This window comes from Mustela putorius, unplaced genomic scaffold, assembly GCF_011764305.1.
Source record: "Mustela putorius furo isolate JIRA1106 unplaced genomic scaffold, ASM1176430v1.1 tig00003896_pilon_pilon_pilon, whole genome shotgun sequence".
NCBI classification, from domain to species: Eukaryota; Metazoa; Chordata; class Mammalia; order Carnivora; family Mustelidae; genus Mustela; species Mustela putorius.
The window spans coordinates 13,346,298-13,363,191 of NW_025422045.1; the positions used below are offsets into that span (position 1 = coordinate 13,346,298).

General features: G+C 47.6%; 2 protein-coding genes across 8 annotated transcripts; both read right to left on the reverse strand.

Annotated features, from left to right (window-relative positions):
* Window positions 1-371: 371 nt before the first annotated feature.
* Window positions 372-9,562, reverse strand: SLC39A2 (solute carrier family 39 member 2). Of its 4 annotated transcripts, none has more exons than XM_045067399.1 (4): window positions 7,834-9,562; window positions 7,521-7,651; window positions 7,253-7,298; window positions 372-755 (listed from the first exon to the last, which is right to left on the reverse strand). In XM_045067399.1, the coding sequence occupies exons 1-3, from the start codon at window positions 7,946-7,948 to the stop codon at window positions 7,272-7,274; spliced, it is 273 nt and encodes a 90-aa protein (XP_044923334.1). In that variant the 5' UTR covers window positions 7,949-9,562; the 3' UTR covers window positions 372-755; window positions 7,253-7,271. The 4 variants fall into 4 exon arrangements, with proteins under 4 accessions (XP_044923334.1, XP_044923332.1, XP_044923331.1 ...); XM_045067397.1 differs by having other exon boundaries at window positions 375-755; window positions 7,253-7,303; XM_045067396.1 differs by lacking the exon at window positions 372-755 and adding an exon at window positions 5,826-6,709 and having other exon boundaries at window positions 7,253-7,303.
* A 92-nt stretch (window positions 9,563-9,654) lies between these two features.
* Window positions 9,655-16,237, reverse strand: METTL17 (methyltransferase like 17). 4 transcript variants are annotated; one of them, XR_006602756.1, is made up of 14 exons: window positions 16,121-16,237; window positions 15,848-16,001; window positions 15,631-15,765; window positions 14,635-14,716; window positions 14,070-14,151; window positions 13,671-13,744; window positions 13,130-13,224; window positions 12,529-12,599; window positions 12,225-12,332; window positions 11,648-11,716; window positions 10,711-10,761; window positions 10,368-10,460; window positions 9,947-10,156; window positions 9,655-9,872 (listed from the first exon to the last, which is right to left on the reverse strand). XR_006602756.1 is itself a non-coding variant. In XM_045067392.1 (14 exons), exons 1-14 carry the CDS (start codon window positions 16,199-16,201, stop codon window positions 9,758-9,760), a joined length of 1,398 nt encoding a protein of 465 aa, XP_044923327.1. In that variant the 5' UTR covers window positions 16,202-16,237; the 3' UTR covers window positions 9,655-9,757. The 4 variants fall into 4 exon arrangements, 3 of the variants coding, with proteins under 3 accessions (XP_044923327.1, XP_044923329.1, XP_044923328.1); XM_045067392.1 differs by having other exon boundaries at window positions 9,947-10,134; XM_045067394.1 differs by having other exon boundaries at window positions 9,947-10,134; window positions 15,631-15,791; window positions 16,121-16,221.
* Between the last annotated feature and the right edge of the window lie 657 nt (window positions 16,238-16,894).

Below are 16,894 nucleotides of genomic sequence, written 5' to 3' on the forward strand. Positions count from 1 at the left end.
GAAGTATGGAATGCTGACTGAAGTGTCCAAGGACATCTTGTGATCACCTTCCTGCAGGATCCTCCCTAGGGGGCACCTAGATTCCATTTTAAATGGTTCAGTGCAATGAGTAGGCCAGGCCTCACCCAGTTACTAGAGAGGTTGGTTTGCTCATAGTTGGTCCCAGTCTGAATACTCCTTCAGGAGAGTAATAGGACAAAGAAGGATTTTCTCTAAGGAGTTCTCCTCCTTCATGAATCCAAGGACATGGGGTGTTGATTATGTTTGTGGTTCTCTGAGAAGTGTTTTAACAAGTCTGCACAATACTCATCGAGAGGACTTTGGATACTGTGACTGTTGCAGGCTGATTCTTGGGCTCTTGGGGACACAAGAAGTAAAACACGAGAAGGCACTTTATATTGTTATTAGTAAGAGTACCATGGATGGAATATTACAAGGTCACTTGCTGGGTTACTTTATGGAACCTCCACAGACAATGACATGCTTTCCTCAATGAAACTGAGCTGAGGATTATAACGCGGCTTGATGTCTGGTGCTGACACACCGACATGGAAGTGAGGCATGGAATATGTTATTGACTCTTGAGCATTTCATCACTCTCTCATAGGCCTGAGTCTATTTTAAATGCAGTAGGCCAGGATCAGAAGGGGGCAGGGGTATTAAGTGACTCGCAGAGCTCTGGAGCTGGTTATTGATGGCAAGGTTGTTGGGTGAACGCATGCAGGGCAGGCAGCGAAGAGTGCTTAAATGCCACCCTAAAGAAAAGAAAGAGCATAATTGGAATCACTGGGCCAGTTAGCTCCTAGTTAAACAAAACATGAGGAAAAAGCAGAGAACTCCAATGAACAACAGCCTTGACCAGCAAGAGATGCTGTTGTGAGGGGCACTTTGCTGGTTTAGTCCATAGAGCTTTCCACTGTTGATCTCAGGGTTGCAAGTTTGAGCCCCATGTTGGGTGTGAAGCCTAGTTAAAAAAACAAACAACCAACAAACCAAACAAAGGTGTTGTTGTACATTATGGAAGGGAAGGCGGGTCTACTCAGCACGTTTGCCAGAAAACACTGTTAGCAAGGTAATCTTCAGAATTGGGAGGAAATTGAAGTGTGTGTGTATCTGGGAGCTGGGAGCTGGTGTATGAAGTGCTTGGTGACTGTGTGTCTCTCTCCTATAGTTGTGTCAGCATGAGAAACCCAAGAGTTAGGAAGAGGGAGAGATGCTCTCTGCTGGGAGCAAGGCAGAGGGGGTTTGCTGTCCTTGATTGACCTCTTTACCGTGTTGGTCGCAGACAGTCCCCTCTAGCCCGCGGGGGTGCAGCGCCCTCCTGTGGATGGCATGTTTCTTCCTAACTTTCTCCAGGTCCTGCTTCTGGTATCTCTCAGTGTTCTTTGTGATTCTATGTAGTAACTACATAGGGAGGGAGTGGTCTGTGGCTCCTGCCTGTTCTTAAGATCAGAGCTCAGGAGAGAGGTGAGCAGATTTCATAGAAGCGGAACCACAAACTCCCTACTTATTGTCTCTACTTCAGGCTTAGGACTCCTGTTTCTCTCCTACTGTCATTCTCAAGGGCCATATTTTCCTGACTTCAGGGACAGAAGCTCAAGATAGCTAAGGCAGGGCGCCTGGGTGGCTCAATGGGTTAAAGATAGCTAAGACGGAGTTCTCGGGAAGGAGAATATAACTAGAAGAATATGGTGATGAGCCCCTTGTGGGGTCAGCGTGAAAATTCTGGACTCATGAGGAGATTTTAAAGAGTGATTCTGGGGTGCCTGGGTGGCTCAGTGGTTCAAGCCTCTGCCTTTGGCTCAGGTCATGATCTCAGGGTCCTGGGATCGAGTCCCGCATCAGGCTCTCTGCTTAGAGGGGAGCCTGCTTCCCCCCATCTCTCTGCCTGCCTCTCTGCCTACTTGTGATCTCTCTCTATCAAATAAATAAATAAAATATTTTAAAAAATAAATAAAGAGTCATTCTCTGAAGTTACATACAAAACAGTGAAACTGCAGCAGGAGGGATAGATATTAACCTTTAAGGACACTCCTTTACATACTTAAGGGAAATGCTAACGTGGGAGACACCACCTTTCTAGAGAGATTTGGGGACTAACAGGAAAGTGAGAATCAGTTCTGAATAGAGGTCAGGAGTGTGGTCAGGGTAAATGGTGCCCAGAGCAATTAGGTTGTTTGCACCCTCTCTCCTCACCCACATTACAATTTTCCCCAAATTGGATAATTATATAGTAAAAGTAGAATGCATTCTGTATTTGACATTCAATACATCTAAAGATAGTAATGAAATTGAAATAAAAAGGAAATCATCAACAACTGGCCTCTTTAAGCATCCCTGAAGACTGGGGCCTAAGGGTGTCAACCCTGTCTACACCCCTTTTGTTTCACCTTTGCTAGTGGCCACAGGCCCCTCCCTGAGGTCCGGGGCAGGGAATATGAGGGTGTCTGGCCAGTTGGCACATTCCCACTCATGCATACCAACCCACTCCAATTCTGGCAACTGTTCTTTGTACTCTATCACCCAAAGTCAGGAGCCAGAGCTCTGTTTCTTATGAGGAAGGCAAGGCAAGACACTGGAAAACTGTCCTTTGGGGAGGGGTGAAGTGGGTGAACTGTCTTACAAGTTAGCCTGGAGTTCTGTGGTTTTGTTCCTGGATGCCTCTTGTTCATAGGTGCTGGTCTTTGGCTGACCTCCCATCCTGCTCCAGGATACTCACTAACCTCTATTCTCTTTGATGCTGTGCCTCAACTCTTCTTAACTGCAAAAACCCAAGCCTCAGCTTGTATACAAAGGAAGGTGGGGGAGCTCTAAAGGGTTACTTTAGAGAATCATTTATTGGTGCAAGAATGGAAAGCTGGCTCTAGGTGAGAGAGCAGTTGGAGGTCTCATTCTTCCGTTTTTTTTTTTTCTATTTAAATATGTAAAATATACATGTGTGGGGGTGCAGAATAAGGGATGGGGAAAGGACCCAGGGGTTCAGGAGACTTGAAAATTCTCTTGTGACTATTCCAACTAGCTTCTTCTCTTACCCTTTTTCCTAACTGGCATCTTTCTTCATTTTTTTTCAACTTTAATGATTCTAAATGTTTTCAGTTATAACCTATTTCTTAAGGCTGAATGAGTTAAGGTTTGCTCGTGACTTTGGTTTCCAGTTGTCTTGGCCCAACTACTTTAGCTCTCTCTCCAGTCCATGGTTCTCATGCCCATTTGCATTCCATCCTTCTCACGGCAGACTCACTTGAAGTCACATTCATCTGCTCCCTTATAGCCCTCTCAGACTCCTGGCTGGGGATTCAGAGCTTTGGAAAATGCTCTGATTGGTCCTTTTTTTATTTGATCCTGATTTTTAAAAAATTTTATTTATGTATTTGAAAGAGAGAGACAGAGGGAAAGCATGAGCAGGGGGAAGGGGTGGAGGGAGAGGGAGAAGGGGAGAGGGAGAAGCAGACTCCCCACTGAGCAGGGAGCCCCACCCCAGGACCCTGAGATCATGACCCAAGCCAAAGACAGACGCTTAACCAACTGAGCCACCCAGGCGCCCTGACCCTGAGGTTCTAAGGGGCCATTTTCTAGCTTTATTCCCGCTCTTGCAACGATATGGTTCGAACTGAAGATGGTTCCTGCTGGGGTTGGTAAGTTGTTGGGAGAGGAAAGCAAGTGCTCGTGAAGGAGAGAAAGCACTGATGGCTGAAGGCAGAGGTGGCTGAAGGTGAATGTAAGGGCTCCCGGGATGGGAGGAGGCAAAAAGTGCATGACTCACCCGTGCTTGAAATCTCCCACCCTCTGCTCATTTCCCTCTGACGCTGATAGCATAGGTGACCCAGAAACATCTGAAGAGCTCCAGAGTCTGATGTCCTCCTCAAGTCTCCTTTCTGTTGTCCTACAAATCCTCTGTCCCTGACATAGCTAATGTCTGTATAATTGTATCCCTTCCAATTTACCCTCCCAAAGTCCTGGGGAGACCACTGCGGTGGATGGCAGCAGGGATTGGATGGCATGCGGGATCTGCCTGTCCAGATTTCTTGATGTGCCTCACGAGGGTGACCTATCTTCCATGGACCATCAGATGTTTTTGTCCTTTGGCTTCAGTTAGCATGACCAAGAGGAGTTGCTGGCAGCAGATGACAGAGAGGAGGAGGAGCGTCATCCTCTGGCTTCCTCCTGGTCAAGTCCCTGTGGGCTGGGTGTACCTCTCCACTAAAGGCTGCAGGGCATACTGGACGGGTCCCTCTAGTTTCTGCTCCCAGCTCCCTCCTCTTCAGCCTGGGCAGCAGGCTCAACTCAAACACAGTGTTGTTGCTGCTCAGCCCTTGACTATTGCGCCACCATCTGTCCAAACTTGTTCTGTTTGGGCTCTGTCCAAACCCTGCCCACACCTCCCTACAGTCTCCCTTTATGCAACTTGCCTCAGTTCTCCAACGTGCTCCCGCTTCTTCTGAGCCCCTGACACATAAGATCAGGAGGTAAAGGTAAGGTAGAGGAGGAGAGAATCTGGATATTTGAGCTTTTCTTAAAATCAGAGAAACACGGGTTGGAAGCCCAGCTAGCTATGCGATCTAGTTATTTACCTTTTCTGCATGTGCTTCCCTCCACTCGGGATGGGGATAAGATCTACCTGGTGGAGTCGCAAAGGCGAGACTGTCTGTGAGGGTGATAGTACAGCACCTGGCACACAGCAGGTGCTCTGTGTGGAGACTCTGCTGTGATTACTACATGCGAGGCCCTGTCTGGAGAATGAAATCCATTACTTCATGCTGAAGAGAAAACAGAATGGGATGGTGCTTTGGGGAACTTGTTTCCTGTATCAGATATTTTTAGTTAGTTTTGCCTCAAGTTTTCCTTTTCACTCACGCCTGGGTGCGTTGGCTGGGCCTGTGAGAAGGTATGCGTATCTTAGTTTGTGGGGAGGGCAATCAATGGACAGGAGGCAACTGTGACAAGGACACTCAGGAGACGTTGTCCACGTGAAGGTGACTTGGGCTTCCCCACTGAGAGTATCAGAAGGGGCAAAGTGGGGAGAGTGACTGAGCTCATGGGGTGCACCTTCTCTCCCCTCCTTCTCCACGAAGTCTGAGATACTCCTCCATTTCATGGGTCAGGGCACTGGACAACAGCAGATAATCAGCTTTGTGTTTGTCCTTCATAGTTTTTAAGAGAAGCAACACATTGTAGGGGTTCCTCACACTGAAAGATGGCCTAGTGGGGAGGGGCTGGAGGCAGAGCAGCAGGTAGAGCAGGCAGCAGGAAAGCCAGTAAGTTGTGGCAAAGCCCGGTAATCACCCTAGGCATTTATCTGGCGCCTTTCTCCCTCTCCAAACACACTGCTTCTTAATCCCTCAGCACAAGGCAGCTGGATGGAGACAGAGGCTTAAGGAAGAGCTACAGCATCCTTGAGGCTATGCAGGGCTCAGTGTGAAAAATAGGAACCAGAGGGAAGGAGGCTCTATTTAGCCTGATCTCAAGAGTCTGCTGGACACACTGTAGTTGGCCAATAATAGGTATTGGGAGTGGAGTGGGTGTGGTTAGCATAGGAAAAAATCTAGATCCCGTGGTTTCTGTTTTTACACCTCTTCTCTCTAAATGTTGGGAACTCTAGCTCAGTTTCTCAACACCTGTGGGCAAGGCAGGAGTAGGTTGCTGGAATTTCAGCAATGCTCCCATGTATGGAGGCATGGCCTGCAACTGGCAGAATGGCTAGGGGCCTGGATTCCAGGAGAAAATACAATATCCAACAGTCAGCCTTTCCATTCCCCACTCCATCACTTCCTGTACCAGGCAGCTCCTAGGCTACCTGGAGAAATGAAGTATAGCATGACTGAAGGGGAAGGGTAAAATGGAACATTTTATTATACACAGTAGCAAAAATGGGACAAGAGTTAAATCTAGAGTGATGGTCTTCATATCAATTCTCCAATTTAGAGGCACTCAACCTAAACGTCCTCTTCTCAGTCCTGGCGAAATGGATTCTCATGTAGGAGAAAGCTGTGGTCCAGTTCATGAGGGCGATGCCTAATGAATGCCACCCAAGGGTAGGAAGGCCATCCTAGATAGGCCCATCAGAAAAATCTAGAATCTCTCAGGCCCACAAGGCAATAAAGGCCATGAAGGCAAAACCAGCGGCTACGCAGCCCCATTTGGCCAGAGGGGCCTCAGGGCCAGCTAGCTCCCGGGGCAGAATTTCCAGGAAGGTGACATACAGAAAGGTGCCGGCTGCCACACCTTGTAACACAGCCTGGGCTAAGCCCTGCCCTGCTTTAGAGTCCCCTTGGGTCACAGCCAGCCCCAGGACTAGGCCCATGGGGGACATGAGAGCTAATGACAGTATAGACAACATGGCCCATCGTGACCTAGTACCTATCCGCACCAGCCGCAGTCCAACCCCAAACACTACTAGCACTTTGTGAGCCAGGACAGCAAGACAGAGCTGAATGGTGGTTGCTACTGTTGGCTGCAGCCCCACGGCTAGCCCTTCAAACACTGAGTGAAAGGAGAGCGAGAGCAAGAGGACGAGGGCCCGAAGGGGGCCCTTTGAGGGTGAGGGTGGGGGTCCGTGGCTGTGGAGTTCAAGGACATGAGTCCCACCCCACTCCTCCTGCACTGTCGTTCCTCCAGCAGCCCCAGGACAGCATTGCAGTGCCAGCGACTCCAGAAAGAAGACAAAGAAGAAGCCCAGGGAGATGATGAGCTCTCCGAAGGGATACTCCATCTAGGAACAGAAAGAGGGTCTGTGAGGTAGGAAGGGAAGAGAAGCAAGGACACTGGGTGGCCATGGGAGTGGGAGACTAAAGAGAATGGGAAGTGTGGGACTATGCCTAGTTAGTAAGAATTGGCCAACTCTTTGCCCTGCTGGCTCTCCCTCTGGTCTGTGGCCTTATTCCCATCTGCTTCAGATGCTTCCAGATTGATGCAGCATATTGGGCATAAAGAAGGGCAGGGGAATGAAGCCAAGAGCAGGTATGGACAGCAACGAGAAGAATCCCTGAGGGACTAAAGGACACCAGCGTAATAGGGTTAGTAATATGGGAAAAGAATGTGAGGCATGTCAAAGGGATGGAGAAAGGATGAAATAGTAAAGCAGAGCTTTTTCTGGGGTTCCACAAACCCAAATGGATTGAGTGGGCTCCTCCTTTCCTCTGTGCTGTCTGAGCTGAGGAGCAGAGGGGATCCCTGGTTTCCTCACATACTCCCCTCAAAAGGGTCCGGGAGGTTCTCCTCCCCCACTAGGGAGGGACTGGTGGGAGATACTTACCTGAGCTGAATCAGCATCATCAGAAGCATTTCCCTCCCTTTCTGTCCTGTTCTAGGGAGAGAAAAGCAGAAATCAGGTGGGGAGCAGCTCAGCTTCCTGTCCTGTCCCTTCAGCTCCATCACTTTCCCTAAAGTCCAATGTGACTGGTGTTCACCATGCCAGAAAGAGTCTTCTTGCTTTTCCTTCCACCCTTGTCCTCAGCTCTGTCATCTTCCCCCCTCATTATTCTGGCCTCACAGCCCTGCTGCTTACCATTTCTGCTGCTCACCTGCATCTTAAACTTCTGGATCTCTGAGTCAATTCCCTCCAGGGCTTCAGCAGTCATGTGCATGAGCCCTGCTCCCAGGAAAACACCAGCAGAGGTGCAGCCCAGGAGGCTGAGGACCCGGCGGTGACGACCTAAGAAAACGAGGAGTTACAATCCAGTTGGCAATGAGATAGAAAAGGTGACAAAAGAGCAAGCATGTGGCACCCAATCTCCCCAGCTTGGGGATGGTGAGAGCCTCGGAGCAAGGCATCAGGATAGGTGAAAGGGCCATAGTCAGGCTGAGGTTATGGGGCCGGCAGCGGCAGGGCTGTACCTGTGGCGGCATCAATCTGGAACCACTTGAAGCAGATGGGAATAAGGCCACAGACCAGGGTGAGAATCAGCAGGGCAAAGAAGCAGCCAATTTTCACTCCTAGTTGTGGTTCCATCCTTGGGGTACAGGATAAGCAGATGCTTCAGAATAGCAAATGGGAGTTATGATCTCTGAGCAGGAGTGTGGAAGTAGGCGATCAAAGCTGGAGTATCTCCTCTCCCGAGCTCCAGGAGGGCGATGGGATCCTCCTGTTCTGTGTTGCCTCTGCTTGCGCAGCCTTGCATAGCTGACTGGGGCCCTGCCCCAGATTCCCGCCCTCCCCCTACCAGGAGGCCCCTCCCCTGGCTCAAGCCTTCCAGAACTGGGAAACCAGAAACTCCAGACTCCCTGCCAGGCACAGCCTGTGCTGTGTGTCTTCTCCTCTTCACGGCCATGACTAATCCAAATGCTATGGACAGTCTTCTTTCATGCTGGTCTAATTCACAATGGGAGTCTATGGTAGGTCCTTCCTAGCTGTTTTGTACTGGGGACACCTGGTCCTGCCTTATTTAAGACATTTGATCTAAGACTCCCAAACCTTCTCCACCCCACCCTATGTCTCATAGGTTGTTATGCTGATATCTGAACCCTACCTTTTCAGAGGGGATTTGGGTAGGAGGTGGGGCTGAGAAGTGGTGCCGCCACCCACCACTCTGTGAAAACTAGTAGATGAGGGGCCTCCCCTCTCCTGTAACCCCAGAGAAATAGCTCCAGGCATGGCAATTTCTAGTGGGGACTTGAGATTTCTAGTATTACAATATTGATTTTGTTCCAACTTTTGACTGTGCCCGTTTCTGGATACATACATATCTTCCACAGCTTATGATGGGATGATGTTCCAATGAGCCCAGCCTAAATCGGGAACCTCCTAGGTTGAAATTCATTTAATATACATAAGCTACCAATCCTAGCTTCAACTAGCTTTAAATGTGCTCAGAACACTTACATTAGCCCACAGTTGGGCAAAATAATTTAATCAAAGTCTTATTTTGTAATAAAGTGTTGATATCTCATGTAATTTACCACATACCGTCCTGGAAGTGAAAACCAGAATGGTTAGAAGTGTGCCAGCCGTTTACCATCGTGATGGAGCGGTTGCCTGGGAGTTGCGGCTGCCCAGCATCACAGGGGACTATCATACCACAGACTGCTGACCTGAGAGAAGAGCCAAACTCAAAATTCAAAGTCTGGCTTCTACTGAATGTGCCTCACTTTCACATCATCTTGAAGTTGAAAATTTGAAAATCAAGCCACTTTAAGTCAGAACCATGTGTACTGAGGGAGAGGGCCTGAGAATTTTAAGACAAAGAAAGGTTCTCTAGCTCTGAAATAGCAAGGCCTAGCGAAAATCCGAGAAATGAACCAAGCAAATGGAAGGATCTTGCCTAGAGCTACAGGGCCACGTGGAGATGGAAAATTCAGTCTTGATGGGTTCAGCTCTTGAGGAAAATGTATCAGGCAAACTCTGGGGGAGTTGATGAACTCTGAGAAAGACAGAAGTAAGGGACGGAGGAAAACACAGAGGCTAGGCAGCCCAGCTTCCCTATTTAGGTAGCCCACCAAACAACTGTGACACGTGCTGAGCCAGCGCTCAGAGACTGGGGGCGGCTTTCCCTACTGCCCCGGATTACTTCCTTGGGAAGACCTGGTAGAAGCAGTACCTCAAAACCTTGCAACCTGTGTGAGAAGATAAGGCACTGAATATCTTGAGAATTCTCTCTGTTACAGGACTGAACATGACAACCGACCTCCGTATCTTTTAGGAATCACAAGATCCATTTCTACTCTTTGAAAACTTTTTATTATTATTAAAGCCTCAAGCAAACATACATAGGGCTGCCAGCACTCCCACCCTGGATACCAGGGAGCTTCAGCCTTGGCAGGCCTAAGTAAGAAAATCCTTGTCGTCAGCAGGGGACAGAGGAAGCTCCGACTCTGAAGGTGTGATCACAGGTAAAAGATCTCCCCAGGAGCTGACTCGAGCACAACGATACAAATCCCTATGGAAAAGAGAGGTCAATGTGGGCTCTAGCTTCTTGCCACCTCCCCCTAATTTTGGTCACACTCTTTATACCTGCCATGCTGGCGGGCTGTGATCACAGCATGCTGCATATGTCCATCTGGACAGCACAGGTGACAATGCACATGGCGTGGCCGTTTAAGGACAGGCTGAGTGATACGGGGCCAGCGATTAGCCTCCTCTGGAGACCCCCGGGCAAGAATTACCATTGAGAACTTTTCCTCTTTTTGCTTCTTCTTGTTCTAAGATAAGGATACAGAGAGACTATTTGGAGAAAAAAGAGATGGGAAAAAAAATTATGATCCCCCTCCCCCAATCCCTGCAGCCATTTTCAGATTCTATAAGCCATGTACACCCAGGCCTGCAAACCTCCAGGCTCTTCTCTGACTTCTCCAACTCCTCCCACCTCTGACTCCTTATCATCCTGTTCCCCCAGGCTACTTTCTCCCTGCCCTAACATTCCCAGGAAACATACCCAGCTGAAGGGGATGCAGTGGTAAGCTTGAGAAAAGCTACAGGCCAGGGGCTTAGAGGCTGTCAACTGGGGACAGGGAAGTTCATGTGGACACTGGGAACACACAAGACAAAAAAACCCCAGAGAATCATACAACTGAAAAACAAAGAGTGACAGAGTTAAGAAGGGCTAGGGCAATGGGAACATAGGAGCTGGAAGCAGGGAGAGCCAAGGCAACAACTAAGAAAGATACTGAATAGGGACACAAAATAGTAGACGGTGGCTTAGCTTTACCCTCTCACTTTTCCTGGCCACAGCTGAGTTTACATCTTTGCAGGCTGGGAAAGGCAGAAGTAATACTCACTGGGGCAAAGACAAAGCCAGGTCGAGGGTCCAAAGGTGACTTCTCTTTTCCCTAAAATAAAAAAAAAAATTAAGCTGGGTCTGAGGGGTCTAGTCTCATAACTCAATCTCTCTACTCAGTAAACTGAGGACTCCTTTAACATTCAATTCTAATAATTATTAACTAGGCTCCTTGAGTTAAGCTGGCTGGTTCTCTAATACTCCAAACAAAGAACCTTCTCTTTGTAGTAGGAGAAAAGCAGGAACTTGGCACATAGTATGGTGCTTTCCCTTGTCAGCAACCTCTACTCTCAAAAAAATCCCACTCCAGGACAATTAAGTTTATGATTATACACTGGCTCATACTGTCCCCAAAAGATAAGGTTCTTGGCTTAGCAATGCCCTGAATCAGGGGTTGGAGCACTTACTCTTTTTTAAAGGCCTAGAGAGTAGGCAAATCTGTTTCTGTCCCAACTATTCAACTCTGCTGTTTATAGTATGAAAGCAGCCATAGACAGGACACCTGAGTGGCTCAGTTGATTGAGCATCTGCTTTCATCTCGGGTGATGATCCCAGGGTTCTGGAATCGAGTTCCACACCATGCTCCTTGCTCAGCAAGGAGCTTGCTTCTCCCTCTGCCTGCAGCTCCCTTTGCCTGCAGCTCCCCCTGCTTGTGTTCTCTCTCTGACAAACAAAAATCTTAAAAAAAAAAAAAAAAGGCAGCCATAGACAAGAGACACACCAATAAGCATGGCATATATGAAAATAGGTGGCAGGCCAGATTTGATCCACAGGTCCTGGTTTGCTAATCACTATCCAATCTCATAACAACTTTATATGCCTAATACCCTGAGAGTCACCCTTACCATTGTATGACAGAGTCTCTTCAGTCTTAAGGGAGCAGCAGTGACCACTGACAGATGGTGGGACAGGAGTGAAAGAAGGAGAAAGACTCTTACCTTAAGGACGAGGTCCCTGGCATCCATAAGAAGGCAGTGCCCAGCTTTTGTTCCATTCTCTACCAATACCTGTTCACAAAAAAGGAAAATAAGCATAAGCTTTGAATTACATGAAATCATAAATGCTAGCAGCTCTGTAAGACATTAACAGATACAGCAGAGGGCCCTAAAGGAAAGGGCCATCCCCACATAAGATGGGAATGGAGAGCCTAAAAGAGGGACAAAGGGATCTATGCATGATAAAAATGGTCAAGAATGAACACAAGTTTTGGAACGCCTAGGTGGCTCAGTCGGTGGTTAAGTGTCTGCCTTCAGCTCAGGTCATGATCCCAGGGTCCTGGGATGGAGCCCCACCTCTGGCTCTCTGCTCAGTGGGAAGCCTGCTTCTCCCTCTGCCTACCTATCACCCTGCTTGTGTTCTCTCTCTTTGACAAATAAACATATAAAATATTTAAAAACAAGACAAAAACACACACTTAAAAAAAAAGAATGGTGCAAGTTTCGATGGAGAGAAGGAACTGCATGAAACCCATGACACTGCCTTAAAACTTGAAGGGAAAAAGGAATTTCAGCTCACCAGAAAATGACTTGTCTTGCGCCATAGGGTTTGGACTAGTTCAGTGCGGTCAGCCTTGCTGGGAAGCTCACTTAAGGAGAAGGCTGATACCACCACATCGAATTGTACCTGATAATCAAGGAAAAAAAACGTGAGAGATGTGACATCCCCACTCCTGACCCTCCTTCCAAGAACCTAACAAAGTTCTATCCCCTTATATTTCTTCTGTTTTATCTTCTAACACTCAAGGCTGGGTTGCAAAGCTGAAGCCACGGTTTTCCATCTGCCAAATTCCACATTTAACACTCTAAACATTGGCACTTGCCTTGGGTGATACAGGTAGAAACTGTCTGAAGAAGACACCTGGAACATAAGGCTCCCCAGATTCTGAACCACCTGTGGAGTAAAGCAGAGGCGCAGCAACTTTGAGTGTACAGGTATAAACTGAAGTGATCTCTCGGTAAGAAATAGGGTCCCAAGGCTAAAGAAAACCACAAGGCACCCAGGTGGCTCAGGTGCTTAAGCGCCCATCTTTGACTCAGGTCATGATCCCAGGGTCCTGGGATTGAGCTCTGTGCCCTGCAACAGGCTCTGTGGTAGGGCTCCCTGCTTGGTGGGGAGTCAGTTTCTCCCTCTGCCCCTACCCTGGCTCATATTCTCTCTCTCTCTCTCAAATAAATAAAATCTTAAAAACAAAAACAAAAACAAAGGGCAGGGAAACACTGGGTTGCCTGTCCTGTTTATCTTACCACCCCCCCACAGTCCAGCAAAGACCTCTACAACCCTCTGCTTGACCACAACACTGGAAAGAAATTAGACTCCTCTTTAACTTTCAGCCTTCCTCTACTCCCCAATAAAACAACTTTTTCATTCTCTGTTTAACTCCTTCAACTTTGAAGAAACCCTTCCTTATCTTCCGTCCTCACCTTTCAGTAACTTTTCTGCCAAAACCAACATAGCAGCTGAGCTGTCCACACACAAATATTCACGTAGGCTCTGGCCCCAAGCACTATGAGCAGCCCTAAGATGGCAAAATATAAATCACCATTTCCAACGACAAAGAGTCATCCCTACTAGAGATCCCTCTGTCCCCAACCCCAACCCTGGGAAACAGAATATGATCTTAAATGGTTGGAAAAACTAACAGTGCCATTTTCTTACTTCATTTACTACTCCTTAAAAAAGGTCAGACTCAAAAAAACTACTTATAGGTAAAAAAAAATCTTGGTGCTATGCCCAAAACTAAATTCCTTTCCTTTTTTATCTTTCTAAACATGGGTCTTTTTTCACTTGAAGTTTCTTTAAGTTCTGGCCCTAATCCATATACTTTCTTATGCCTTACCAATCTGAGCGAAGAAACATTCTAGTTCCCAAATTTCCTATTCTCCCTCTGGTTCCCTAGTCTCTTGGAGTGTTATACACATGGCTCTATAGAGCTAGAATTGACAGAGACAGTAAGATACTTACCAAGTGACAGAACCAGTACCCGAGCCAAAATCCATTAAGGTTTGAGGCTGGAACTCTGGAACTCGAGCCTGGATCTGAAGAAGAAATATGTAACACTCCACAGTAGGGGAAGCAGACCCTTATTTAGGGCCACTATGAATTAGGGGACCATGACAGAGCAGATGAGATGTGAATGTTTTTTTGAGATATAATGTAAATACTTTATAGACTGGGAATTTCCTAAAACAATGATTTTAAACATTCCTTGGGTCATGAAACCCTTTCAGAGGATAAAGAGTCTCAAAAAAAAAAAAAAAAAAAAAAAAAAAGACATGCAATTTCCCAAGAACCATACCCCAGGAGACTACTTTATGGATAAGGGAACTGACGGTAACAGGTTGGAAGCTGAGGGGCTTTCACCTCATGGAATGCCCTGGAGACTGCTGCAAAGCCACCATCCAGTCTTGCTGCCATATATACCAGGCTCAGGCTCTCATTGTAGCTGCCAGAAAAACCAGAGAGTCACACCTACCAGGAAATAACCTCCATCCCATAGTTAACCTTCTATATTTTTAGGAATGAAATCTTTGGAAAGGGCTCCTCCAGCTCAGTACTTTCACTCCTTAAAAGAGAGAAGTCCTGGGGCACCTGAGTGGCTCAGTGGGTTAAAGCCTCTGCCCTTGGCTCAGGTCATGATCCCAGGGTCCTGGGATCTAGCCCCACATCGGGCTCTCTGCTCAGTGGGGAGCCTGCTTCCCCCCACCCCCCCCCCCACCCTGCCACCTGCCTCTCTGCCTACTTGGGATCTCTGTCTGTCAGATAAATAAATAAAATCTTAAAAAAAAAAAATAGAGAAGTCCTGAGTTTCAAACCAGGTAGGCTTTTCAAACAGGAATTGTGTAATAGCACTTCCCCAGTCTCCTCCTAGAGACAAGATTTTTTTTTTTTTTTTTTTTTTTTTTTGCAGCCCTTCTAGCCCCCTTACCTCAGTTCTTGCCAATGGTATGTAGTTTTGCGCAGGGCTCGCAGCACAGCTTCACGAAGTTTCTCCTCCACTTGACCTAAGTCTGTGGTGAGAACATGAACTGAGTGAGGACCTAGGAAGACCAGGGCTCAGATCCAATATCTGAATATGCTGCTTGTCCATTCCTCTGCAATTTCCATCCTTCCCCTTAAGCAAAATCTCAAAGCTTAAGAAAATGCCAAATCTAGAGAAAAATTTTGGGAAAGAATAACAGCAACCACCACCATTACCACCAGAATGCATGAGACAGTATTTTGCCTCTACCAGCAGTTTAGTCAACAAGATCAAAACCATCCCACAGGCTTTGCTCTCTTTTAAAGGGAAGTGTCTCAAAGATTTAAAAGGATAGGATAAGGACAATATTTTGTGGATTTCCTCAGGTCCCCTAAACTTTAGTACGTGACATCTCCAATGTTCCTAGAGGGAAGAAAGGGGTTTGAAAAATCTCATCTCAGGATTGTGTTCAGCTCAGTATTATTTTATCTACTGAGCACCTATGAACCAGGTAACGCAGGGAACACAAGATGAATAAAAGGCAGGTCTGTAGTATTAAGGAGCTCACACTCATGAAAGTAACTTGATGAGTTAGACTCATTCTCCTATCCCTGAAGAGCGTTTCAGTACTGGACAGGGAGCCAAACAGGGATTTTATTTCACTTTAATAAAAACTTAAACCGTCCTAATCCAATGGATTTGCAGGATAAAACCCCGAAGACCTAGACTTTGACAGGATACTGAAGTACCTTGCTGACCTTTACAAAAATCCCAAGAGCAACCTCGGAAACTATTCTGTTTTAGCAAGGCATCACTGTAACAAGCAGCCGCAGCCAGAAAATCAAACAGGAAACCGCAGTATCTGTTTGTCACAGATACTCAAACAGATCTGTAAAATTATTCCTTGCTCTTAATTTCCCACCGGTATTTCAGTTGGGCCTACTCTTTATTCTTAGGCCCCACCTGGGTTTTCCAGGAATTTCTTCTCAAGATGGACAGCCCGTCTTTGCAACTCCTGGGGCTCTACAGGTAAACGCCGGCTCCACAGATAATTGGTCAGTGCTTGCACCTGCTTCTCCACATTGGGCATCGGGCTCTCTATGGGCCAAAGATGAAACGCATCACTTAATGCAGACACAGTGTTTTGCTTCTCGGGTTTCCGCTTCCCACCGGTACTCACCGAGCAGCAGGAACTGCGCAGCGGCAGCCAGTGCTGGCGGCACCTTGATGCATGGCAGCTGCAAGATGCCGGGGTGCCGGCGATGGGGCGTCTTTCCCAGAAAATCGGAATTGTTATCGACCTGCGATATGCCCGGAACGACGGCAGCGAGCGTCTGCAGGCCGGGAAAGAAAAGCTGATTGCAGGGCAGAGGGAAGGCTCTGGCCTTCGCTAAGGAAGAGGCTATTCCTGAGATCCAGAGTTTCTCCGAGAGCAGGGAAAGCAGACACTCACGCGAGACTGGGGAGCTTCTCCACTGCCGCGGCGCCACCTGCTACACGACAGCAGATGCCTCAGTCCCCTCACGGTCGCCATGGCACCGGAGGCGAGCGGGAAACGGAAATGATGAGACCCGTGACGCACACGGAGCAGTGTCAGCCAATGAGAAGAGAGAGTGCTTATAGTAGCCAATAAACAACCGATATGTAAATCACCTCGGAGGGTAACGGTACGTGGGGTCAGGCTTTGGGTTCCTGTGTAAACAGTCCCCCGCGAAGTGGCCTCAGGGTTGTGCGGGGTTTGGTCTAGATGTTCCGAGGTCGAGGGGCGGGATGGGGACGGGCCCTTTTCTGGACTCTCTAGAGAAGCGCCATAGACAGGAAAAGACTATTTCCGGATGTATTACCTACCTGTGTTCCTTGCTTCTCTCTCTCTCTGGAGAACCTCTGAAGTCTTGGGATTTTTTTGTCCCCGTGTGTGAGAACAGGAGAATTCGGTAATGGAAAGATAAGAAAAACCCAAATTTAGGCAACTCAAGATAACAAATTAATAGTTAATAGATACAATTTTTTTGTTTGTTTTGACATATTATTCTCCATATTAAACTGTCCTCTTGGGGGTGCCTGGGTGGCTCAGAGTGTTAAGCCTCTGACCAGCTCAGGTCATGATCTCAGGGTGCTGGCATCGAGCCCCAGGTGGGACTCTGCTCAGCAGGAAGCCTGCTTCCTCCTCTCTTTCTCTCCGCTTGTCTCTCTGCCTACTTGTGATCTCTGTCTCTGTCATATAAAT